The sequence below is a fragment of the Ursus maritimus genome, unplaced genomic scaffold (assembly GCF_017311325.1).
Source record: "Ursus maritimus isolate PB19 unplaced genomic scaffold, ASM1731132v1 scaffold_25, whole genome shotgun sequence".
NCBI lineage: Eukaryota > Metazoa > Chordata > Mammalia > Carnivora > Ursidae > Ursus > Ursus maritimus.
Window position 1 is genome coordinate 24,397,344 of NW_024425008.1, and position 27,790 is coordinate 24,425,133.

Consider the following 27,790-nt stretch of genomic DNA (forward strand, 5'->3'; position numbering starts at 1 on the left):
GTTATGTTGGAAAATACACATTTTCCCAGGAAACTAAGATGTAATGAACAAATATCACGAAATCACGGATAGCAGTATCTTATACAAGCGTTTTACTGTCTATTGTGAAATATGACTATCACTCACAGACTAAAAATTCATTGTTATATTTTAATCCACTTTAAAGGTTGTTTCCATCCATCTAAATATGGCCTTGATGGCAATTTTCTCCACATTATTCTTTCTCAATATTTCCAGGAGATCTTTTAGGGACCGTAGGGACAAAGTATGGGAAATAAAGACATTAACAGTTTCTGCAAAGAATCGTATACAAAACATGTCTATACTTATGGAGGGAAACGTAAGTGCACCTCAGGGCTTAGGGGGATGCCAATATATTAAAACATTAGGTACAGCAAATCCTGTGGTTCTCAAATGTCCGTGTGCACCAAGTCCCCGGGGGGGGGCTTGTGAGATTTCAGGGCCCACCCTCAGTTTCCGATTCAGTGGGTCTGGTGGGGGCAAGTATGTGCTGCTGCTGGTGGTCGAGGGGCCCCAGCACCCCTGCTCTAAGCATCTCCCCTTCTCTTCCTCATGCCTTCTCACTTCTGGACTTTGCCAAGATTGCTTTCCTTGGTCAACATCTTCGGAATCTGCCTCATTCTTCAATACTGTACTTGAAAAGTTTTTATTCCAAAAACTCAGCAATTTTTAGTAAGTGCTTATCATGTCTATTTGCAGTGGCAGGAAAATTTCTCCTTTTGGCTGTAAGTTTGCTTTGCCGGGCTTGTTAAGAACCTTACAATCCACATTCTTCAGCAGGTTTCCAGGCATTTGACATTCATCTGTTTGGGGATCTTAATGTAGGTGGAAGCATCTCTGGGCCACCTTGCACTTAGTGCCATAACAGAACCCCCCGATTCCCTCACCTTCTCCCTCTGTGCCATTTTCTGATGGGGTAGGACCCCACCCTGATTGCTGCCACCATTAGGAACTCCACTAACTGGATGACCAGAGTGGGAGATAAGGAAATACTGAGAAGTAAGACAGCTCCAGCATTAACAAAGGAAGCAGGTGACACCAAGAGCAAACTGCTTTTACCATTCCTCCCCCCACACCGTGAATCATGATGCATGCTGTAAACTGTGCCCCCGACCAGACCTCAGCCACAGCCAGTACGGTAAGCCACTCTGTTCTCACGCCAGCTCACAGAAGGTTCACCGGACTTACAGAAGAACACTGACTGCGGCTCCTAATGCTGAGACTTCTACAGAGCCTTCACCCCGGGGAAACAAAAAGTGTACGGCCCACACCACGGTAATGAAGCCAAACTAAAGAAAGGACCTGAAAATGAATCCATTATCACCAGGAGCCCTCACCTGGAGCCAAAGTGGAGGGGCCATCACAGCAGCAATGACACTGCCGGCCTAGCTCCTTTCTCTCGACTCTAACTTGTTCAACTCCAAGCGACCTCTGTGATGGCTCTGCTCCTCTGCGGCTCCAGAACTTCCAAGGCTGTGCTCTAGACTGTGTTTCTGATGCCAAAATAAAAAAGATAGATCACAGTCTTCTATGTGAGATTCGTAAGTAGTTTAATTACCTATTGTCAGGGTGGAGCTTTACTCCTTAGCAAAGGATGCCATAAGCATCACGGAATAAGAAATTTTATTTCAGCTTTTGGTCATTTTGCTGTCAAAACGGCCTTGTTTGCAGCCTGTTTCATAGCCCAGCAAAACAAAATTTTCAATTGCATCTGATTTCAAAAGAATTCAAGGTTAAATGTGCCTTATTTATCAAGCACACACCACTCAATAAAGATCACACTCCGCCTCTCCTAAATTTGGCACCACGTAACAGCTAATTCCCTCTTCTGCACAGTTCTTACCAAAAAACAACACAAGAGTTTTGATGCAAATGAACTTGTTCCCTTTAAAATGCTGCATCTGAAACATAATCTCAAATTCCCTTAAACTCGTAAGCAGAACTAATTTCTGTGAATGATGCTCATGCAAGTGGATAATGTCTTGACTTTTGCTCCTTGTGGAAAACACAGAAGATTAGGACTCAGATAGGCAGACTGTGTGGCCAGCCAGGGTAAATCAGAAGCCGGTGGAAGGTAAGTAAGAACTGTGGAACGCAGCTTCAGTTACTACTTTAGGCAGCTCAAATACATGTGAGCTCGATGATTATCCTCAAAGGAAGCCATGCGATCAGTTTTTTCAAGAGACTACAAAACCTGACTTTGAAATTGTATCTTTTGTTGAAAGGTAACAGACTTTACTCAGTGTATGACATCATACACTTTGCTATATAAAAAAAGAAATTTAAAATTTACGATTCAAAAAACACTCAATTCCAAGGTTATTCCTCTGGAATTGACTCATATAGAAAACAAGCAAAGTTGGTTAATAATTCTGTCAGCATGCTCATGCAGCAGCTTAAAATGAGGAGCACAATTTACAACCCTGTGTTGCAAAGTATTAATAGCTATTTCTTAGGCAATTAATTTTCTTCCCCACTTATTACAGGCAGATATGGCATTTTTGGATAATCCCCACTGAATGTATTCAAAATATGTAGAAGAGCATGCCCAAGAAAGATGCTAAACATTCATGACACACTGTTTCAAAATTATGGGTCTCAGAGTGACTCAGGTCTACCAAGGAAAAACAAGGTTATAACCCAGGTCAGAGGAAGTCCGAAAGTCTGGGATTTTTAGTCTTGGCTTGATCATGTGATCTGGGACCATTCTTGTCTCTGTAAAATGGCAGTACATCCTAGAGATGTTTAAAATGTAAATAAAGTCATATATATAAATTATTAGTAATCACAGGTAGAAAGGAGAACTGCCAGAACTGAATCTCTGATTCAGAGATCCCATCTGAACTGTGCAGATCTGAATAGGCCATGATCACAGGACCCATCTCTGCAAGAGCCAGAGCTTAGTACAAAGAAAATAAAATTATGTCCATGGATTTTTCCCTTAAATACAAAAAACTGTATTAAAAATGTGTCTCAGGACACGATGGGAACTAGGTAAGAATGCACATGTGACAGTAACCCCCCCTTATCATTAAAATAATTTGGTAGTGCCTTTTCATATTCAACAGGCACTTCATTTTCTACACTGCTCTGGATGCAGCCCCAAGGGACGACAGGAGAACCAGGGGTGGCTCCCGGGGGAGCTAGGCTGGCTTTAATGCTACTCCTCACCTCATGATCTCCATCTGTCCCTCCCTCCACCAGACTCCTTGTTATGGACAATTGACATTCTCCCTCTTACAGAAAGCGCCATTTAAATTAGCTTCAAGTCCCCCCTTCCAACTAGATTCACAACCACCCATCCATACGGAAATCCTGGAGTTAGCACTGATAAGGACTAGCATTTTTAAAGGGAACAGGACAGAGCAGCCCACACTCATATTCTGTGTGAGGAAAAGGGACAGCTGCGCTTCAGGGAAAGGAGGCTCTGTCCCACTCCGCACCTATTCAAGCACAGAAAATATCCAGGGGCAGGGCGGGGAGTTCCTCTGGAATGTTACCAGAGAAGTGGGCACTTAGAGAACAGTTTCTCTGTATTTCAGAGCAAATGTACTCAATTCGTACAAAAAAGAACCCTTCTGTCAAACAGGCCCTCAAATGACAGACACTCTTCATAATACTTTTCTAGAAACGGTGGCTTTTCTCCAGCAGCTCCAGGCAGTCACTTAGTCCTCATTTTGACAAAGTAGCATCCAACTTCAGGCATGCTGTATATATAACTCCACACGCAGCTGAGCCGTCATAAACACGCCAAGTATACAGCCGTGTCAAAAAGACATTTTTCTCCCCAAAGTATGGCCCCAAGAAGCCATTATTATAATAGAGTGTGAATTTCTGCTGCAGGTTATTGACCTATAAGCTAACGATAAAAGTCCCATTTCGTACATAAAAGCTTACACTGTGACATGAAGTATTAAGACACAATCCGTCGACTATTTTAAGTTTGCTGAACAACTAAGCCATTTCTTCATTACATGATGAATGTACATATCCTCCTGCGGGAGAACACCAACTCTGGAGACAAGGCAAAGTACAGTCCAGCTGCAGGAGATCCCATTAGGCCGTCTAGAAAAATGGAAGAAGTTCCCACTGTCTGTGCTGCTGGTGTCTCCTCTGAGGCTCCCAAATGAGAGCTTGATGAATTTGGCTTATTGGCACTCTCAGTGAATCAAGACCAGGCTCAAAGGCAAAACTCTATCTCCTGTAAACACAATTCCACACACAGGTCTCAACTCGGTGTTTACATCTGTCTAGAACTGGCTACAAATTTGGGACTTCCTCAAATGACATTAAAAGCTCTACACAAAAAGTATGCAAAAGCAGTTACTAGTTTTTCAAGAAAAGAGACATACCTGCAAAAAGCAACAGCTCTGTAAACGGAGCTGTAGGTAGCTGCTGGGACAGCGACAGCAATGTAACAAACATAGCATAGGATGACCTTTTTTTTTTAAAAAAAAAATTGCTGCTGCAATACTTTACTTTTTCTTTTTTTAAAAAAACAGACTTCCACAACATGATTTTCTAAGAGAAAGAGTCCACTGCTTTTTTTGAAAGAAGGGTCATCCTGGTGGTGAAAGGGCTGGGAATGTCAATTACGATATGCAAGACTCTGCGATACCAAAGTCTAGGATGCGTTTCACAACACCCAGTGGCTCCTGGTGGGTGGAATCCTGCTCTCTAGCTGTATCCAGGGCTCTTTTCTGGTGGCATTTTAAAAAACGTGGCTGCAGCTGAGTCAGTGGCTTTCTCTGCGGCAGAGGTCCTGACCAACCACTCAGGGTTTGGAGATTTCTGGACCTGCGATGCTGGTGTGGTTGGTTCCACTACATCCACGTGAACTGGTAAAGTGGTTAGAATAAAAGGAAGGAAGAAAAGATCAATGGGAGACAAGTTAGAATCAGAGACACTTCAATGCACAATTCTCTGAATGCTTTTATTTTATAACCTATTAACCCAAGTGGCCACATAAGGTTTTTTTTCCTTTCCAAAAGAAATAAAGGCAAGATTTCAGTGAGAGTAAGTATTTCTCTACCTGAGAAAATGGGTTTAACTGAACAAATGAATAAATTCAGTTGTACAAATTCATAATGTAGTCATGATCACTTATAAGCATTTATGAGTGAGGCATCGTGCTATGTAAATACTGTACAACCGGAATCGGATTCCCAAATGCAAACCCTGCAAGTAGGAACTGTCATCTCCATTTTCTGGATCAAAAAACTGAGGCAGAGAGACAGCTGATACATTGTTCAGGGACACAACAGAGCTGGTTAAGTAGCAAGATTTAAACTCAGATACTGGACTTCAAGCCCTAGGCTCTTTCTGTTACACCCCATGACTCCAGTAACACGGTATTTCCAATAAATAGCATATCGTAAGAAAAATCACACAATCAGGCCCAATGTCTTTCAACAAGGACACCGAAGACATTCTGGACAGGATAATCATTGCTTGTGCAGGGCTGTCCTGTGTATTTTAGGACACTTACCATTCTGGACCCCATCCATTGAATGCCAAAAGCACCCCTCAGTTATTGTGATGACCAAACACTGTCCTTACATTTCCAAATGCCCCCTGAGCAGAGTGGTACAAACCACCATCACGCCTACTCTGTTAAGAGTGAATGAATATACACTAAAATACAGCAAAATCTAGAAAATTTTTGTTTTTACCTTGTCAATTAATTCCACTCTTAGGCATGTACCTAGAATAGTAATTTTCAAGTTGTGGGTTACAAAATCAATTTAGTAGGCCACGACCAGTACTTTTTTTCTTAATGGAAAGGAACAGGCTATATCGAGTGAACCCAAGAATTTATTTCAGATTTACATGTACACTCACACACATATTCAAACATGAATTTCTTACTTTGAGTTACTGCAAAAAAAACACAAAATCTGCAGGCTATTACTCTATGGCACATATACAAGAGCTGCTTGAGGGCAACAGTTTTCAAACATTCTGGAACCTCAACCACAGCAGCAAGAAATACATTTGACACCACAACCCAAATCTCTGTCTCTCCCTCTCTCTCTCTCTCTCACAGACACACACACACAGGCACGCGCACATGTGCACACGCACTCACTCACTCATATTTAGCTGAAAATAGATTTCACAAAACTGTATCTACCATTACTACATGGTATTCAACCACAGCGGGAAAAACCCCTTATCCTAGGAAAACTGAGTTTTTTGCTCTATATTTTTTACTATGGTAAAATACACGTAACACAAAATTTACCAATTTAGTAATTTTTATGTGTACAGTTCCGTGGCATTAAGTCCATTCACGTGCTGTACAAGCATCACCACCATCCAGAACTTCTCCGCTGTCCCAAATGGAAATATCGTCCCTGTTAAATAGTACCTGCTACTCTCCTCCTTCCCCAGTCCCTGGCAACCATTATTCTACTTTCTGTCTCCACATATTTGACCACTTGAGGTACCTCATATAACTGGAATCAGACAGAATTTATCCTTCTGTGTCACTTATTTCACTTAGTATTAGGTCTTCATCCATGCTGGAGCATGTCAGAGTTTCCTTCCTTTTCAAGGCCAAATAATACTCCCCTGTATGTATAAACCACATTTTGTTTATCGATTTATCCAGCAGTGGACACTTGGGTCGCTTCCACTTTTTTAGCTCTTGTGAATCATGCTGCTATGAACATGGCTGTACAAATATGCTTGAATCCATGCTTTCAATTCTTTTGGGTATATACTCAGAAGCGGGATCGCTGGATCTTACGGTAGTTCTATGTCCACCACTGTGAGGAGCCACCGCCCTCTGTCCCACAGTAGCCGCACTATTTCACATTCCCACCGGCAGTGCCCACAGGTTCCGATTTCTCTCCATCTTTCCTAACATGTGTTGTTTTCTGGTCGTTGATACAGCCATCCTACGGAGTATGAAGTGGCCCAGGAACACTTTTGCACATGTTCTCCCAGAGAACAATGCAGTATTTTTCACAGTAGCATAAAATGGGATACGATCCAAACGTCCCTCAGGAATGTTTAATTATAGCATACTCAGTACAGTCATACAATGGAATACCGTATGTATATGGCAGTAAAAAAAAAAAAAAAAAGGATTTTGGCAGGACAAAGCATGAATGAACCTCAAAACATAACTGGGTGAAACCTTTAGCTTATAAAATAAGACATTCCATTTACACAAGCCTCCAAAAAATGCTAAGTAGACAATGCACTGCTTAGAGAGCTATATGTCTATTAAAGCTACCTGAAAAATCCCCAAAGAATGATAAATGATTAACAAAAAAACATATTCACATAACAAAAAAATCGTCTGAGGACAATGGTTCCTATGAGGACAGTGAGAAAATTTTAAAGGTGATGTTCATGATCTTAAAGTAGGTACATGGGTATTTGCTATACTGTTTTTCTTGACACCTTTTATATCTTCTATAAATGTTCTTTTATAGCCATTCAATATTTACTAAAAAAGATTTTTAACTTTAAGAACCATTTGAACTTTAAAAAGGGGCAGTAAAGGGGCAATAAGAATCTGCCGTATGACACCGGAGACGAGGGCCAACCTACAATGAACTACTGAATTCAATCACAGGGTTGAAATAATTTTTAGAATTAACCGTTTCAACTTTAAGAGTCTTATTCACTTACTCATACAAGAAATATCTAGTGAGATCATTCTCTGTACTATTATTTTAGATGCTTCGGGTACAGAAATGAGCAAAACAGATAAAAATTCCTACTCTTGCAAATGCATCTCTAGCACCACCGGCCTGGTATTTGGAAACTGATGTAACTAGTTAACAGATTAACTGCTGAGTACCCTTCCAACAGATGCTCTAAGGACACATATCCTATCCCAGAGACAGGAAGGTCAGAATAGGCTTGGGGAATGGCCAAAATAGTCAGGGCTCTGAATACAATGTCTTATCATCCCCCAATTCTCCTTTACCTAAAGGAGTGTTTAATTTTTGAAGGAATGGGATTTGTACACCAAAGGCTCCGTTCTTGTCATTCTGATGAAGACAAATCATCTCCTGGAAATGAAATCTGGTTTTCATCTGAGTTCCTTATGCTTCTTACAGCCACTTAATCTCAAATTGTAGAGAAAATAACCCATTCTTTCTTCTCCAACTATATTCTTGAAGAGCGTATAGAGCCAATTCACTTCAGCATGAGGTACAGACTTTCCCTGTTCTGGGCAATCGCTGTTATCGAAACAGAAGCAGGCTTACACAGTTACTCACTAAAATCCAAGGTGGCTCTGTGTACCAGACAACTGTGTAGGTTATAAAGTCATAAAGGGAAGGGGAGTGGAGATAAAAAGAAGAAAATAAAGGTGCTACACTTTCAAGAAGGATCTCCTTAACGACCCTAATGAAAAGGTCTTTTTCCCTGGCCTTTCCTGAGTGTTAATATAAAAGACAAGGAAAACAAGCTACTCCTTTCTGCTCTTCACCTCTCTAGCCTTATTAATACCTTTAAATTCAGTCAATCTCAACTCAAAACTTTCCACCAGTGGGGGAGGGGAAAAGGGAAAAGATTTGTGGCTGCATGTTTAAGAAAGAAGCTGAATTCATCACAGTGACAGGGGAGAGTGTTGGCAGAGATCTGAGCTATTTATTCTTTTAGGAAAATCCTATAAAGAATGACACAAGGAAGCCTCTATCTGCAGTCTTGTTCATCACACTGGTGAAGAGTCCGATAACAGATGTATGCAGTAGCGTGATTTAGTGCCAGGAGCTGGCCCCTGATGTGTATTAATACAGCGGCAAAGCGGAACGCACCTCTCTTCATCACTCATTTCTATAAAAGAGGTGGAATCCGAGATGGCCCGATGTTAGGCAGAGCAAGCCCATTTGTTCTACTGACTGATGGCGCGGGCTCGGGCTATGTCCTTCACCTCCATGGGGCACTCAGGTTGTGGATAGAAAAAAAAGAAAATGTTCAGTGAAGCAGACCTTAGTCAACAAGTGAGAGGAGGAGTTGGGCTCCAGAGGAGCAATGTTTAATGCCCAAACCTTGTTTAATCCCTCCCAGTAACATTTCCTGATTTGAGTAAAGAACAAGGTTTTTAAACTCTTCTCAACCATTCTCGTCCTATGAACAATTAACAGCTAAAAATAGAAGCTAGATATTGAGGGGGGGAAAAGAACAAAAGATACAAGAGGGGAGACTGCTGTAATGCTTCCAATACCATAGACTGGATTTTGATGCAGGCACACTTTGGAACCAATGCTATTTTATGCAACACAGAACACCTGAAGTGTGTAAGAGGGCAGCTCTTGAAGTCATAGGGAAGCCAATTTGAACTTGGCTCTGAATTTTTTCATCCATGTGACCTTGGAGAAGTGATTTAAACTCGGTAAGCCTCAATTTTCTCATGTGTAAACTGGGAATAAAAACAGCTTCCACCTTTTAAGTTGTTGCAAAGATTAAGTGAAATAATGCATGCAAAGTAATCAGCTCAGGCCATGGCCATGTAGAAATCACTGGAAAAAATTTACTATAATTATCACACCTGTGATTAAGATTGTCCAGCAAGAACCATTATCAAGCAGCCACCCCAAACAGAAGCTGAAAGAGGTCAATTTTAATGTATGCTGAAACTTACTAAGTTAAGGGAGAGATACAGAGTTCCCTATCTCTCTGAGGTCTACTCTTCACTCTTCAATCAACTGCTTTGATCTATATAATACATAGTATTTTCTGAAGAGAATAAAATAATGTATGATATACTCAATTTCCTCAGAGTGAATTCACTATCATCAAGAAAATAACTGTAGGTATTTCTGATAGGTCCTACAAACATATATGTATGAGCTTTTTATCCAGAGCAACTCACCCTTAACTGTACTGAAATAACACAGAATTTTTACATATGCATATACCCATGTAATTCCTGCCCACTTGATGACATAGAGCATTTCCCAGAAGACTTCTGATTATGTCCTCTCCTGGTCACTACCCCTCACCAAAGATAACCACTACTTCAGTTTCCAATCAACTGGTTTTGGCCAGAAAACTAAAAGGTTTTAACTTGAAAAACAGTTTTTAATCAGAAATTTCATGATTAGTAAAGTATTAGCACTCAACTACACATAAAAGCAGTGAGAATGTATTGTACTGTGTATCAAGTAAAAAGAAAATAAATCCATGTGGCTATTTGGCTACTGACTAAACCGCCACCCTAACTGGATTTTCATTAACAAAGACCTAATTTCCTATCTGTGCTAGAACAAAAGCACAGATGACTGAAGATTGCTGGTTGTAGAATACCGGGATTCAAACTCCAAAAAGCCACATGACACAGTGAAAAAACAGACTTCAGGGGTAGAGAGAACTAGGTTTGGATTCTTAAAATGTGTGTGACCTTGGGCAAATTACTTCTCACAATATCATTTTCCCAAGTAAAATGGGAATAAAATGACCTATCTTATCATAAAGGTTAGATGAAAAGGTATATAAAACATAGTTTAGTACCTGACACGCAGCAGGTGCTCAACAAATGATAACTACATACAGTTACCTGCATTTGGGCTGGACAGAGATGCTGTGGCTATAGGTTTCCGTTTCCTCTTGATGTCACGTGAACATGGGGGTCCCAAGTGTATGTTTGCCTGTCTGCAGATATGAGAAAGAAAAAACATTGTTTTCACTTTGTAATTCTTATTGTAAGACATTATGTTCGGCCCAGATAAAATCCTTGACCCATTACAAACATACACTAACAAGACAGGCACCGTTCTTTGTCATCAAGTGTCAAGTACAAGATTATTCAGGATTAATCATAACTCATTCTTTATGCACAATATATACCCATTCTAAACTTTTTACCTAATTTCAGAATAGCAGACACTCAAGATTAATTTCAATAAATGTGTTTCATTACCTGCTGATTTTTGTACAATTATTTTTCATAAAAACTATAACTGCAATTGTTCTAAACTCACTAATGAAATACCTACTCCCAAGTGGTAATATATTGAAAAGTTTAATGCTGCATGAACACAGATATTTGCATAGAATTTTAATAGGAATTTTAACCCTTCTATCACTATAAATCTGGGTTTTTAATAGTGTCTGTATCACAAGTTAAATAAGTTTGACTTCTGTGATTTTTAAAAATATTAACTACTTGCTAATTAATATATTCCCTCATCTGAATATTCAACTTATTTTAAAAACAAAACAGTGGGTGTTCCAAAGCTGGAAAAAAGCAAAAGATTTTCTGAAAGACAATGGACTTCACACTGAAAATAGCTGGTATGTTATTTTAGTTGCCATTTCCTCCTTCTTCAAACCAGACAGATCCTAACCCTGATTAAGGACCAAGTTTGTTCTCACCTTTACACAAAGCATTCCTTCAACATTCAAGGACTTACTGACCATGAATCATTACTTAACTGGTATACATATATCTTGTTTCTCTAATGAGGCTTAATCTCCTTGAGAACAGGGACCATGTTTATACTTCTTTCATAACTTTCCAATGATCCACCAACCTCAGCACAAGGCACTTAGCTGACAGCCATTAAATATCTGTTGACAAGAACTGATATGAATGAATGAAAGTTCTAAAAACCAAATAGTCAACTGTACACTTAAAAGTGGTTAAAATGGCAAATTCTGTGTCATGTATATTTTATAGTTTTTTAAAAATAGCCAGAGTACATAACATACAAAAAGGAATCTAGTAAAATTATACCAGATGAACTCTTAATTGGTAGTTCTAGCTGGGGATTAAGTCTCATGGCTTAATGATCTTAAAACTAGAACCTCAGTCAAATCTAAGAGCACCTGGGGTGCCTGGGTGGCTCAGTCGTTAAGCATCTGCCTTCAGCTCAGGTCATGATCCCAGGTTCCTAGAATAGAGCCCCACATCGGGCTCCCTGCTCAGCAGGAAGCCTGCTTCTCCCTCTGCCACTTCTCCTGCTTGTGTTCCCTCTCTCTCTCTCTGTCAAATAAATAAATAAAATCTAAAAAATAAAAAATAAAAAAAACGAAGAACAAAAAACTAAGAGCACCTAGTTAACAAAGCACCAAGACAACTGTTTTTTTTTTTCTTTTTCTTTTAAAAGTGTTGGGGGATTCTATTTTTTTTTTTTTTTTAAGATTTTATTTATTCATTTGACAGAGAGACAGCCAGCGAGAGAGATAACACCAGCAGGGGGACTGGGAGAGAAAGAAGCAGGCTCCCAGGGGAGGAGCCCGATGCGGGGGCTCGATCCCAGAACACTGGGATCACGCCCTGAGCCGAAGGCAGACGCTTAGCGACTGAGCCACCCAGGCGCCCCCCAAGACAACTGTTAAATGGACAAATTTTCCTATTCAGAGGGTCCCCAATCTGGCAACTTCCACAGTTTAAAAGCATACATGTATATATATTCTTTTCTCTACAAGCAAAAGCTTAAGAATCAATTTACTTTATAAATGAGAAAAGCCTGTGTTTTGGAAAATTCCATCCAAGTCACCTTGTATTGCTATCCCTCTCTTCTATATGGAAAAAGAGTTAAACTTTTGAGTATTCCATGAATAGTTAATTCTGAACGCCCAAATGTGTATAGTATAATGTGTAAAATTGGGGAAAACAATTCATTTTTCATATCTTACCAAAGTCCTGGCAATAAATCAGCATGTTGACTTAATAATAAGAAACACAGATGACAGAATATCAAAGGGAGACAGGCCTTCGGTCTAAATGGAGAAAACATAATTCCCTTTGAAGCCAAAGACATACAGAAAAGGGAGTGACCCTACAAAACTTTGGTTTCTATCAAAACAAAGTAATGTACAGAATAGGGCTTCCATCTTTTCCACAAACAAGGTACTTGAGTACACACAGATCCAAACTCAAAAACTGGCCACTTTGCTCTAATCCAACCATGCTTCTCCTGAAGTACTTCAGAAAGAGAAACAAGTCAAATAAAGGGTAACAGCATATATTCATGCTTCTTTCTTCTTTACCTTAAGCTTATAAATGACTCTCCAAAACTTTTTAGATTAAATGGTAACACCCTTTCTTCGAACTAAACTATGTTATTAGATGTCAGCATAGTGGTTACCCTTGAGCTGTGGGGTAGAGGGGAGGAAGGATAGTGACTAAACAAAGCACCAGGAGCTTCTGGGGTTCTTTCCGATAATGTTCTGTTTCTGGATCTGGATGTGGGTTACTTGAATGTGACTTCATTATCCTTCATTAAAAAGTTTAATTAACGGGTGCCTGGGTGGCTCAGTTGGTTAAGCGTCTACCTTTGGCTCAGGTCATGATCCTGGGGTCCTGGGATGGAGCCCCGCATCAGACTCCCTGCTCACTGGGGAGTCTGATTCTCCCTCTCCCTCTGCCCCTCCCCCTGCTCATGCTCTCTCTCAAATAAATAAATAAAATCTTTTTAAAAAAAAGTTTAACTAATACCCATCACCGGCCTATCGGTATTAAGGAGGGCACATATTGCATGGTGCACTGGGTGTTATATGCAAGTAATGAATCATGGAACTTTACATCAAAAACTAGGGATATACTGTATGGTGACTAACATAATCTAATAAAAAATTATTATATAAAAAAATAAAAAATTAAATTAAAATTTAAAAAGTTTAAAAAAATGCAAAACAAAAATATTGCTTCTTCAAGATCAAATGCAAAATGTTGAATTTTATGAGACAGATGCAAAATGGAAAGTATAAGAAAAGTACTCAGAAGACTTAAGATATTAATTCTCGGAGTATCCACTTGGGCTGAACAAAATAAATACTGCCTTTTATTTACACACCATCCATCATTTTCACAGCTCTGCATGTTTGATATATGTCAGTAAGACGGTTAAGGGCCCATATTATCCCTCCTTTACTGACCTAGTCAGTGACATTAATCTCACATTTTCAAGAAATGACACATTTGGGAATAAAATGATGAAATCACTTATGTACGAAAATATTTAAATTTCTCATCATTTTAAATGGAAATATGGTGCTTTTTTAAAATGCTTATTTATTTTAGTAAAATGAAAGTGAGTATTACTTATCTACCATGACGCATATAGATTATCACACTGCGCTTACTACATGCTGCAGCGTCCTTACGGGGCTACTGTGGACGCCAAGGCTCAGGTGGTCCTTCCCATGCCCCGCCCCTCTGGGCCAAGGTTCTCAGCCCCCACTCTGCCCTGCTCAGTGATGGTAAAGGCTTCAGGGTTAATTGTCCCTACATTAAATGACCCCTGACTGCTAAGCCTCCAGCCTGTTACTTGTTTCTGCAGTAAATGATCGACTTCCACCACCCCATTCCCACTCTCAATTGTTAGCCTGAACATTCTAAATCCTTCGAATTTTGTAAATTCCTCTGGTGATAATTTAGGAAAGAACTGAAGGCTTTCCAAGGAACCCAGGTAATAAAGCTTATGAAAGTCAACCACATTATTTTATCGTCAAAGTACGTATTTTTATGTGGACTATTTCCTTTCTACTCAGGAGTTTTTTTGCTTCTTTCATTGTTCACTGCTTTTACTGAAGTGTTGAACAAAACAGACGGTCTCTTCCCCAAAGGACCTTGTAGCCTAGTCCTATTTCCAGCCACACAGTTTTTCTGGTTACAGACTTTGGATAACAGAGAAACTGAGGTAGGGATAAAGAGAAGCCACGTTCAGTCCTAAAACTCAGTTTAATGCTCCTTCCCTCTTAACACATTTCTTTTAGGACCTTTTCCAGGTTGGAGAGCTATTTCATAAGAAGTTAAATAACATCACACCTTAGGTCTGAGTACAGAAAGAATATCTGTCTCTCCCTACATCCCTTCCTAGCAAAGATATGAGTAAAGAAGAAGAGAAACAATCAAAATATTATAAAGGACAGTAAGGCATTTTCCTTCTTTTTGGTTTTAAGTGGACACTAGTAATGGTAGAGTTCACAGCTTGGGAAAATCGATTTTTCCCTTTGGGGGCTCTGTCTGCCTGGGAAGAACCTTGGAGGACAGAGAGGGAAAAACACCCAGAAGCCTAGAGACCCGGAGCCTGGGGAAAGCACAAAGGAAGCTAAGTGCTCAGAGCAAGAGGATTTTAAAAAGACAGGAAATGGAACCTGCCACGCTCTACAGCACATTCCGAACATGAGGACACCCTGTTCGGGAGTGGAGAATAATCCGTGTGGCGCTGGAAGGGCCCCTTGTGTTATTTTTGGGAACCTGAGCAAGGAGTACACACCTGCTGCAGCCACAGCTTCCTACTCAAGAGGCAGTTCCAATCTGTGCGTGTCCCCAAATAATTCTGTATCAATAACTACAGACACAAAGAATGAAAGAAAGAGGAAAAAAATAAAAATTGACCCCCCCCACCCTCATTTTCACTTAGGAGTATTTGGCTCCCTTTCTTCCCAATGTGTTGTTTCCTTAATTTGTGTTATTTTACTCAGACGGTATCTCTGTCTACTCTCACAAGATAGAAACTGAAAAGGGTCAACACAAGCAGCTCTCACAAAGGGCGGGGAAAGCCAGAGCTTCCCCTTCTCACCAACACACAGTAGGTAGAAAGGGTAGAAGATTTAACTAGATTTTTAAAAATTCTCTGTCAAGAGCAGTATATAGTTGTTCTTCCACTCCAAATCCTGTACTGTGTGTGGAGGGAGGGGATCTTTCAATTACGCAGGGGGGGCAAAAAGGCCAAGTATCAGTTAAGCTGAAATTTCTACCAAGTTAAAACTTCCTTCTCAATTAGAGTGGCAATGGTTATCAGAATCATGTAAGGAGATTTTTACGAAATATGCATGCCCCACCATGCTGACGTGAGAGAAGAACCAACAATATGCCTACTCTGAAATTTCTCCTCAGGTAATTCTGGTAAGCTTCTACCTGCTGTAAAAATTACTGAGTTAAATATATATTATATATGCCAAATTCCCAAAGCCAACCTAGTTAATAAAAAAGATCTAAAAATTTAACCTAAAGAATAACAGAATGATTAAATGAAAATTAATTTAAATAAAAATGCTGTTCCCTAGTATACAGGCAATTACCCTAGAGAAAAGACAGGCTACCCTGGTTCTGTTTCATCTGATCTGGGCCTCGGAGTTCTTGAAGCACTCCTCCTTTCACAGCATTAGTACTTCCCCTAAACACGACATTCAGCAGCATTGGCCGAAAGGAACTGATGAGGGGTAGGGGTGGGGGGTGGGGAATGAGCATTAAAAGCAAAAAAAAACCACTCTTTAAAAATTCTTACTTCAGGAAAAGTAACTAAATTCATTTCATAAATGTGAAGGTGAATGCTGAAGATTAGCCATTAATTGAAAGAGTATTCTGTATGTACACACATAAACACAACATTCCTATTCCACTTTTTAGTGCAGGTAACTGAAAGATCAGGTGAGTTGTTAAAACTGCAGTGTTACTTAGGAAACTGGGCAGATCACTATGTCCCTGGGGCAGGAATGTACTTTTAGGGGGAAAAAAAATTACTTTGAGAAATACATGCATGTTTAATAGAACCAATGTTGGCAAAAAAAAATAACTGAAGTGGCTGCTTTAGATTTAGAACAAAGATGTTTAGAGTCGCTCCTAAGGAGTGAAAACAGTCTTTACCTGCCAAAGGCAAGCCAATTTAAGGCGCAGTTCACCTTCAAAAATTCACTCATTTTAAAAACCCACTGAAAAGTTCAACTTTTTTAATATGGGAAATAAAAATAAAATTTATTGTGAAACGGTCCTTATTTGTTGTATTTTTTTCTTAAGCACATACAAACAAGTAATATCAGGAAAAAAACTACTGATATTTCAAAGGACCAAAGGTCACATATATCATATATTCCAATTATTCTCCTTAATTACTAATCTATTCCCCTCGATTATTGTTAACACAAATTTATGGAGGCCTGCCCTCTGTAAAGCTCGCTGCTGCGTGTGGAGAGGGTGCACACAAGATGGCCGCGCTGAGGGCCCGTCCACAACATGGTGAGGAGGGCCGATGTGGAAAGAACGAACAGATACAAGACACTGAGTGGCAATCAAGAACAAAGTGCCAGGGTAAAATGAAGGCAAAGAGGATCAAATCTAGAGAAGTAGAGAGGGCCCTTCCTCACACGTGATTTCATCTTTGGGGTTAACGGACATTTATGAAACACCCAGTAGGGGAACTATTTTCTCAGACTGGCACAGAGGAAAGGGTCCACTAGCAGCAGCTGGTGACAGAAAACCACTTCACGATGAGAGGACACAAGGAGGCTTATCTAACAGGAAGAGGTCCCAGCAATTCCAACAGTGTTTTCACTCAAACCTGACCCTCAGCAGTCGGTGACAAACAGCTCGCCAGCACCTGACAATTCTCTGCACTCTCCTTCCCTTGGCCGGGCCGCGGCTGGCAGATCGGGGAGTGGCCTCGTGCCACCCGCAGGAGCAGGAGAGCGCCCATCGATTGGAAAGCCGGGTCTGTTACAGTGGCCGGAGAGGGAACATGCTTTCCTCACTCCGCTTAGGCAGTAAGATGCCAGCCAGCTGAGAGCTGCTGTCAACAAGACCATCCAGTGAAGGACAAAAGATTCGAGAGCTGCGCACTCTGTGACGGGAAGTTCCAGTAGCACCGGGCAGCTTTCTGGACAATGTCCCAGCAGAAACACTTCCTCACACGTGGCCAAAACGGAGGCGCTACAGAGGTGGGCAGGGCGGCTTCGCATCACAGCAGCCCCAGCACATACGGGACTAATAAAAGGTTCTTTTCCCTAAGCCCGGAGGTAAAACCCGAGGCTGTTTACTATGGCTCCAAAGGTCAAAATTAATAGCGTGAATTGAGTCTTCTTCTCGCTCTTTGAAACTCCTTGTCTAGTGGCACAGCCAGCTGGGCACACAACTCTGATATGCAGATCGTAACGCTTGTGAACAGATAAAATGAATTACAATGAGCACAGCCTAGCCTATTTCAACTCTCTGATGGGCAGGAAGGTCTCTCTTTTTTACCAAACACTGTCCAAATGCCTCCTCTTACAGTCCATTTGAGGCGATTTAAGCACCTCAAGAATCTGTACGACATCTCATTAGCAAATGACTCTGGAAGCCAACTTGAAGTTTATAAAACTGCAATTATCCTAAGGACAGGGTAGGGTAGTGGCAATTTAACAAAAATAATCATATCAGCTACCAGTATGCTAAATAGTCAAATACATGATTTCATTTTGATCCCTACTAGCCCAATAAAAATGAATATTTCCATTGTAAAGATAAGAAAATTGAGGTATACGGAGGTTAAGTCATTTGTCCAGATAAAGCCAAGATTCTTACTCGGGACTGCCTCACACTAATACCCACTAGCATGAGATTAAAAATTTAAAGAAGGAATAAATGGAAGTGGTGATACATTACCAAATCACCACCCACGATAGAGAGGAAAGGTCAGGAAAGTTGGAGAAAACACAAAACTGCCACGAGACACTCAAAAACCACCAACTGGTGACTTGTGCATCATACAGAGAGATGTAACATTTGATAAGTTCTAGTTACGGTTTTCTACAGCAATCATGGTAAGAAAAGCTATCCTTCACAATCAATAAATCTCTCATTTTGGGAAAAGCTGCCTCCAGCACTAGCTCCTTATTACCATTCTAGAACTGTGTCCTTGACAGCAATACCACTGCCTCTACCCGAACACCAATCACACCATCTGCTGTTTGAGCAGCAGCAATTCCTAACACTGATAACAAGTATCACTACTTTAATATAACATCCCAATACTAGCAACCAAAACAACCAAACCAAAACAGCTGGTTTATGAAGTTCATCCATGCACCCTGCCAACTATCCAAACACCTACCCAGCAAGTCGTCCCATCAGTGAATCACTATGTGCTGGGCACCGTGCTAGACCCTGACGTTCTCTTCTTCACTTCAGAAGTCCTCCAAAGTGAAGTCCAGCATTCCACCTCCCATAAGGAATCACACACACTGTACCAAACCACAGAGCTCATGCTGATCATGAAATGGGATTTCCTATTAAGAAAATTACAAAGCACCAGTCATAAAATCATATGCATTTAGGGCAACAGTTCGTAACCCTGGCTGGGTAATTAAGAGTCACCTGGGAACTTAAAAATTATGCCAATGCCTGGGCCTCATCCCAGATCAGTTAAATCAGAATCTTTGGAGTGGGGCTCAGCATGGCTATATTTTTTAAAGCTTCTCAGGTGATTCAAAAGTGCAGTCAGAGTTTAAAAACACCAAATTTAAGTATTTCTAGAGTGGTAGTTCTGAAAACCTCATAACCCACAAATCTATTAGGAGGTACAAAGACCACAAAGACTCCCTCGCCCACCCATTGCACCTACCATCTGGGCTGTATTAAAATGATACATCAATATAGTGATCTCTTAAAATCACGGTCCCATCATTTCCTTGTTTATTGCAATGAAATACTCAACAAGAGAGTACCAGGGGTCACTCATGCACCCCCAGTGACCCCCAGGCCTCACTCTGAGAACCAGAGCTGAATGGCTCCAGCAGTGAGAGGGTGGTTGAGGGGTCCTCACTCAGTCTCCTGCAGTTGAGTGTTTGGGTGAGCGGAACAGGCAATGTCCAGGCAGGAAGCAGCCTCAGCTCAGTAACCCGACAAGAGGAAACCTTCACAGTTCAGGAATGATTATCAACTCTTTGTGCTCTTAAAGGAGAGTAATTATAGGCATGTGAAAAAAGGGAAGCACTCCCTGAGGAACTCTTCCTCACATGTTTCCCAAGAGGCACCAGGGCCATTAAAAATTCCATGATGAAGAGGAAAAACAGCCTGGGAACAGCCAGGAGGCAATACAGCAAATTAATACACCAGCCCTCCTCGGGGAAAGCTGTGATAAAACAGGAAACACTTCTCTCTTCGCAAAATAAAATTATACCACTAATGATAACATAGTCACCACACACACACACACACACACACACACACACACACGCATCGTTCTAATGATAGGTGTGAAATTCCCAAGGCTGCCCAGACGCTTTGAAAGAAATCTTTTCCTACTACAAATAAAATGGAACAAGAAAAAGATAAAATTTCCATTCGAAACAGTTTTTAATACAGTTATTCACCTGCCTCTTCCCTGCCACCATGGCTCTTTAACATTCCTTGCTAGACACCAGGCTTTGTTAAATGATGTCCACTCTGTGCAAAGCCAACCATCCAGCTCTGAAGTCCATCTTATCCTTCAGCCACACTCGAACTAGATGGCTCCTTCTCAACTGACCACTTGCTGGGCAGGGACCAACCCCCCCCCCCAACTTCAAAGGAGGGAGAGGATGCCCTGAGGGCTCAGGGTTTCATCACCCATATTTTCTAAAAATTGCTTAGAGGTCACTTGTGCTGACCATTTCCCACAGAGCCATGGTTACCAAACTTTATTGACTGTGCTTCCTCATGAGTAAAACATTTGCACAAGCACCCTTTATGTATGTAATACATACACATAAAACAAAAATAAGTGCTACTAGATGTCTCTATGTATAATTTAAAACGAAAAAACATTTTTTTAAAGATCAGATAATAAATTTATATTTAAAAAATGTCTTCCCCCACCCCCAAAGAATACAACCCACTTTGTAACCACTGCCCTGGTAATGACATCTATAAGGACAAAGATGAGCTAGAATTATCCACACTCTCTCACCTTGTTTGTAGCAATGGTCTAAAGGGATAAGCAATATTCCCCTAGAGCTGACTGCACCGGAAGCACAGCCTAGACTTCCTTACATTTCCAAGGCTGGTCACAAGCACGGCCAGCAGGAGAATGAGGACAATGATATGGATAATAAGGTACCTAAAGAAAAAAAAGCTGACACCCACTCCAGCCAGGATGAGGCTTTAGAAGCACCAGGAAACCTGATAAAAGCACAGATACTGATCTCAGCACAGCACGGCACAGCTCTAGGTAACCGAGGTAGAGGAAGGAGGGCAAAAAATCCACCTTCTGCATCTGACAGGCTATGGTGCTGTTCATATAACCCTCCCAAAGAGTACACAGCTATTATTTCATGTGGGATTAAGACAAAAAGCTGGAGGACTGCTTTCCTACGCACTGAAATCTTGGGTCTTTCAAGACAGCTTGAAGATCACCACCTCTGGGAAAACCTCTCTGAGCCTCTGACTTAGAAGCCTCTCTTCTGGTCTTTGTATCATTTGCGTGCACATTTTGACACACTTGTCACTCCACCCTGTAACTGCTGATTTTCACGCCTGGCTTTCTCAAGAGAAACGGAAGCTCCTGAGGGTAGGCGCTGAGCAAGAGCCTGCAGCACAGCGCAGAGTCAGTGAGTGCTGAGGGAGTGAAAGATAACCAACAGCGCGCTACTGAAGAGAAGGGCTTAGCGCAGTAATTTATTATCATCCCACAGTTTTCCATGTTCTCAGTAACACCATTTGTGAGAGTCTCTCTTTAGAAGGTTTGGCAGTTGCCAGTAGGTTATGGGGCAGAATTTATTATTACAGCCCAGAGTGGAAGTTCTCACTGGATCTGTGAAAGGATAATTTCTTGTGCCTGCACACCAATCTGTGAACATATTCATTTAAGAATGAATTAAGAGGGGCGCCTGGGTGGCTCAGTTGTTAGGCGTCTGCCTTCGGCTCAGGGCGTGATCCCAGCATTCTGGGATTGAGCCCCACATCAGGCTCCTCCGCTGGAAGCCTGCTTCTTCCTCTCCCACTCCCCCTGCTTGGGTTCCCTCTCTCGCTGACTGTCTCTATCTCTGTCGAATAAAGAAATAAATAAAATCTTTAAAAAAAAAAAAAAAAGAATGAATTAAGAAAAGGAAGAAAAAAACAAAACCACCACATCAGAATCTTGGAAAAAAATCCTTTGTGCCACTAGAAATAAGAAAAGTTCTATGGTTCAGCCTATTAGCTCCTCTTTTGTGCACAATAACCCTGCTAGGGGATGCTACCATTAACACCATGTTTACTTCCCATGTCCTCTACCTCCAGAGACTTTCTATGGAAAAACGTAGGATTCATTCTGCCACACTGGCAAAGGATTCATTCTGACAAATATATACCGAATGTCTAGTAAGTGTCAGACACTATGTTAGGTGCTGGGGATATTATCAGGGAACAAGACAAAACAAAGTCCCTACACTATGAAGCTTATATCCTAGTGAGAGAGACAGGAGAAGAAAGTTGTGAGGGGGGAACCCAACAAGCAAACTCATTACAGACTGTGATAAATCTTTAGCGGAAAGAAATCGTTGAGCAGAGAGAGGTGGAGGTGGTCCCTTTAGATAGGATGGTCTGAGAGTTCCTCCCTGAGTTGAGATGAGAAGTAGCCAACCGTGAGGAAAGGCTTAACACAGGACTCCAGACAAAGGCAACAAGTATGAAGGTTCAGAGGCAGAAAAGGGTTGCTATTTTTGATCAACAAAATGGAGCTGAGCTCCCTGGCACAGCCAGACCTTTCCCCTAGCAAGGAGAAAGAAGTACATGAAAGGAGCTGGACATGCAGACAGAAGGCAAATTACACAGAGTTGTGCAGGTCAAGGCAAGGACCATGTATAATGTTCTCTGAAGATGGGGCTTTTAGCTGAAGAAATAAGAAATACAAGTCAGAAGACTTAGGGGCAATTGGGTGGCTCAGCTGGTGAAGCGTCTGACTCTTGATTTCAGCTCAGGTCTTGATCTCAGAGCTGTGAGTTCAAGCCCTGCGTTGTTAAAAAACAAAACAAAACAAGAATCCGTGGTCTAATATAAGTCAGAAGACTTAGATCACAGCTGAGACTTAAATCACATATTAGCCTTATGATCATAGGAAAGATACTTCAACACTCTGCCTCAGTTTCTGTATCTGTAAAACATCTATTGGCCTCTAAACGTTGTAGTAAAGATCAAACTGGATATTATACACAAATATACTTAATAATCTGAAGAGCGTTATAAAAAAGAAAATAGTATTGTCTGGAAGAAAACCTTCACCAGAAGACAATTACCTGGCAGAGCAGTGCGCTGGTGAACATCTTCGGTGAGAAGCATCAGTGAGAACATCCAAGGAGTAAAGGGGAGACAGGGGATTGAACTGCAGGAATAAATGAGATTATTTTAGAAAAGCTTATATGATAAAGACCTGATCCCTAAGGGTGGCCTGCTGTTTGATTACTTTGCCCCTTTGACCGTCTGACTCTTTTCCCATACTGCAGACACCATTCAGTGAAGTTGCAACCATGAATACAGCATACTGATCCCACGCACCTCCAAAAAAGGCTATTCCTTGGTAAGTAACAATTTTTCAAAAACTTCTAATACATGACAATTACTTTAATGGCAGAAGATAGTACTTTCTATTTGACACAATAGGAACTCATGCTATTGATTATTAGCCCTTGTTCCTAAGAAAACTAGCATGGAGTTACCTTTTTACTTCCTTATCCTGGTCAATGTTTCCAGTACATAACTGGTTAACACGTACCAGCAGCCGTCGTTAGTGGAAACAGAACTAGACTAAGAATACCTAACACTTAATTCCAGTCTATCCCTGAATTGCCATTATTAAAAACTACGTACTCTCTTTGAGCTTTACTAGCCTCATCTGTACAATGGATGCACTGCTTATCTTACCTATTTTACAGGATTGCCGTGGGGGCTAAGTTAAATACCAACTTCTCTTCTGTAAAACTTCAATGTATCTCAGAAGGTGGTTGTGAGGATCAAACTTGGACACAACACAGAAAAATATCTTACTTTGTGTTTTCTAGCTTTCTTTGGACTTCTCCCAGAATAAATAATCCTCCCCCCAAATTTCAGAACTAAATATATCTTAAGCACAGAACTCTGAATGGTAATCTCAAAAGAACTTACAAAGAAGTCTGACTTTCAGCAAATCGTTTAACTCTTATTTGTAAGTAACAGATCTGGACTAGGTGATCACCACAGGCGCTCTTCTGCCTTTTGATCCTCTGAGGCAAACACGATCAGTACCCTGGCTTCCTGTCTCTCACATACCACCTTAATGACTTTGTATCTGCCCACCACCTGGATTATATTTACTCAGTATTTTTCTTCATACCAATTATTTTTACTCAGCCTTGTCCTTACTACTTCTATGGAACAATAAGATTGATAGAATGATTATATTTTTTTCTAATACAAATTATAACTTAAAGTAATAATCGTGTGTCCACATACCATCTAAAATCATCTCGTAAGTACACACCCGTTAGGTATACCACTACTCTAGTTCATTCTGAAATAGTAACTTCAAGAGGAAGGTTCCAAGTCTAAACTGTACATCAATTTAATAAGTCCTAAGGAGTCAAAACACAAAACAAAAACTGCTGAGCAACAGGAGGCCTGAGATTTCTATCAGTCTTCACCTATTTTATAACTAATCGAAATAAAGCAACTTCTATCCCCACAAAAATCAAAAGCTTCAAACGTTAAAAGAACATGTTGATAGCCACCGTCAGTAATCTTTAAATTATGACCCCTACACAGGCCTAGCTTTGCCAAGGGCCCTCCCTCGGGGTAGCCAGGAAGGAGACTAAGAGACTAAGAGGGCAAGGCTCTAAGGCCTTGACCCCCCTTCACTCCCAGCAGCCCTCCCTCCTTTGGTTTCTTATGTTCAGGTCTCACCACTGTACTTCTCAGCATAGGATGCTGGTGCTGAACTAAACCACAAACAAACAAGCTTCCTTATGATTTCTTACTGCAAAGTTCAAAACTAAATTAAAAATGGGATCCCTATGAAATATGCATTACAAGTAATAAACAGAAAAACACAGCTGAACCTAAAAAAGGGAATTAGCTACAGTTCTTCTCAGTGAATATCAGATAATCTGAGACAACAGTCCTCTAAAAAAAAAATCAGAATAACACAGGGAACAGGGACCTTACCTCATGTGCACAAGCAGAAATGTGAGGAAAATCAGAAGCCAATGCTTTATTCTTTCTAAAGAAAAGGAAATCAAATGATAAAATAAAGATGACGAAGAAAAGGGATCTTACCTGATTTCGTTCTCTTTTCCCAGCTGACGGTAACCAGAAACTAAAGAGAGGGAGAAAACAACAGGAAAGAAAACAATAAAAGCAGCAGTTGGAAATTATAGAGGAGGAGCAGAAAAAAAGATGCTGGGATAACCAAGTGAAGACAAAGAAAGAACTAGGGAAAAGAAGGAACTGGAGGGGAAAAGGGGGGATGGTAAACGCATACAAACTTTTTTTGTGAAAAATAACTCTTCAAAGGAAAAAGCCTTGTAAGGAATTGTAAAACACTAGACTCTCTACAAACAAACCCAAGATTACAGTGTGACACCAACATACTCTCAGCCGTGTGATGACAACAGGATCCCCAAATTCAAAAAGAACACAAAACATACTCACATCTTGCCTATTTTGTAAATGACAAATCTGACCAGGCTGATGAGTATAGGACCACGACCAGATACTAACCATGAAGTGTACAGGAGACATCAAACAGCCAATCGTGTTAGGGGACAAGGCTGTCACAAGAAAGGGGGGGAATAATTTTCTTATATCTGTACATAGGTTTTCCAGTTGCACAGTAGTGAAGACAAAAAGATATTTCTCTAGATAGAGGAGTAAAAATGGGAGAAGCCTATAGGAAAACATAGAGGGATTCTGAACAAAAAAATTTTGAGGCAGAAAAATGAGCTTAAAATATATTCTATAAAGGAAGAAGTAAAACTATCAGTCTGCAGATGACATGATACCCTACACAGAAAACCCTAAGGACTCCATTAAAAAACTTAGAACTGATAAATGAATTCAGTAAAGCTGCAGGATACAAAATCAACGTACAGAAATCTGTTGTTTCTCTACAGTAATAATGAACTATCAGAAAGAGAAATGAGAAAACAGCCCCATTTACAATTACATTAAAAAGAAGAAGATACCCAGGAATAAATTTAACCGAGGAGGTGAAAGACCTGGACACTGAAAACTATAAGACATTGATGAAAGAAACTGAAGACACAAATAAACGGAAAGATATTCCATGCTCATGGACTGGAAGAATTAACATTGCTAAACTGTCCCTACTACCCAAAGCAACCTACAGATGCAAATCCCAATGGCATACTTCACAGAACTAGAACAAATAATTCTAAAAATTTGTATGGAACCACAAAAGACCCCAAATACCCACAGCAATCTTAAGAAAGAACAAAGCTGGAGGTATCATGCTCCCTGGCTTCCAATTAAACTACAAAGCTATAGTAACCAAAATACTATGGTATGGGCATAAAAACAGACACATAGATTAATGGAACAGAATAGAGAGCCTAGAAATAAACCCATGCATATAACGGTCAATTAATTATAACAAAGGAGGCAAGAATATACAATGGCGAAAAGACAGTCTCTTCAAGAAGTGACGTTGGGAAAACTGCACAGTCACACACAAAAGAAGAAAACTAGATCACTATCTTATACCATACACAAAAATTAATTCAAAATAAATGGATTAAGGACTTGAATGTAGAACTTGAAAGCATAAAATTCCTAGAAGAACATATAGGTGATAAGCTCCTTGCCATGGGTCTCTCTCTCTTTTTTTTTTTTTTTTGGTGGGGGGTGGGGATGGGGATCTGACTCCAAAGGCAAGGGAAACAAAAACAAAAATAAATGGGACATCAGCCTAAAAAGCTGTGTAGCAAAGGAAATTATTGATAAAACAAAAAGTCAACCTACTGAATTGGAGAAGATATTGCAAAACATTTATCAGATAAAGGAATAATATCCAAAATATATAAAGAACTCATACAACTCAACAACAAAAAAACCCAAACAATCCAATCAAAAAATGGGCAGAGGGCATGAAGGACATTTCCCCAAAGACATACAGGCCCACAGGCACATGAAAAGATGCTCAATATCACTAATTATCAGAGAAATGAAAATCAAAACCACAATGAGATATTACCTCAGACCTGTTAGAACGGCTATTATCAACAAAATAAGAAATAACAAGTGTTGGTGAGGATGTGAAGAAAAGAGAATCTCAGCACACTGTTGGTGGGAATGTAAACTGGTGCAGCCACTCTGGAAAACAGTATGGAGATTCCTCAAAAAATTAAAAACAGATCTATCATATGATCCAGCTATTCTACTTCTGCATATTTATCCAAGGAATATGAAAACACCAACCTAAAAAGATATAAACACCTCTATGTTCTCCGAAGCATTATTTACAATGGCCAAGATATGGAAACAACCTAAGCGTCCATCAACGGATAAAGAACATGTGGTGTATACATAAATACACATACACACAATGGAATACCACTCAGTCATAGAGAAGGAAATCTTGCCATTTGTGATAACATGGATGAACCCTGAGGGATTATTAGGTTAGATGATTAAGTCAGAGAGAGAAGACAAATACTGTATGACATCATTTATACGTGGAATCTAAAAACAAAACAAATGAAAGAATAAAACAAAACAAACTCTTAGATACAGGGAATGGATTGGTGGTTCCCGGAGGAGAAGAGGGTTGAGAGGTGGGTGAAAGGGCTCCATTTCATGCTGATGTATGGTGATGATCACTTTGTAGTGGATATAAATACTGAATTACAATGTTGTACACCTGAAACTCACGTAATGTTATACATCAATCAATCAATATAAATAAATAAATAGTAACATCTTAACTGGAGGCTACTTTTATAAGGCAGCATCTATACATATAAACAGCAAAGAAATAAAAACTAGTCTAGAAAGGAAAAAAAATCACTCTCATGAGTTTAGGGCCTTAGCCACATTAACTGCTGTAAAGTACAAATCTTTAAGATCTTCTCATCCAGCTCTAGAGTCAGATTT

General features: G+C 40.3%; 1 protein-coding gene across 2 annotated transcripts in view; it reads right to left on the reverse strand.

The window, feature by feature from the left end:
- Window positions 1–1,260: 1,260 nt before the first annotated feature.
- GPATCH2L (G-patch domain containing 2 like) overlaps window positions 1,261–27,790 on the reverse strand; it is a 54,875-nt gene continuing 28,345 nt past the window's right edge. The window contains exons 7-10 of one of the 2 annotated variants that reach the window (XM_008699408.2): window positions 24,845–24,899; window positions 22,945–23,030; window positions 10,544–10,638; window positions 1,261–4,859 (exon numbers count right to left, since the gene is read on the reverse strand). In XM_008699408.2, coding sequence (XP_008697630.1) covers window positions 4,699–4,859; window positions 10,544–10,638; window positions 22,945–23,030; window positions 24,845–24,899 — 397 coding nt within the window. In that variant the 3' untranslated portion in view covers window positions 1,261–4,698. Of the gene's footprint in view, window positions 4,860–10,543; window positions 10,639–22,944; window positions 23,031–24,844; window positions 24,996–27,790 lie in introns of both variants that reach the window. The other variant, XM_040641617.1, reaches the window with a different exon arrangement.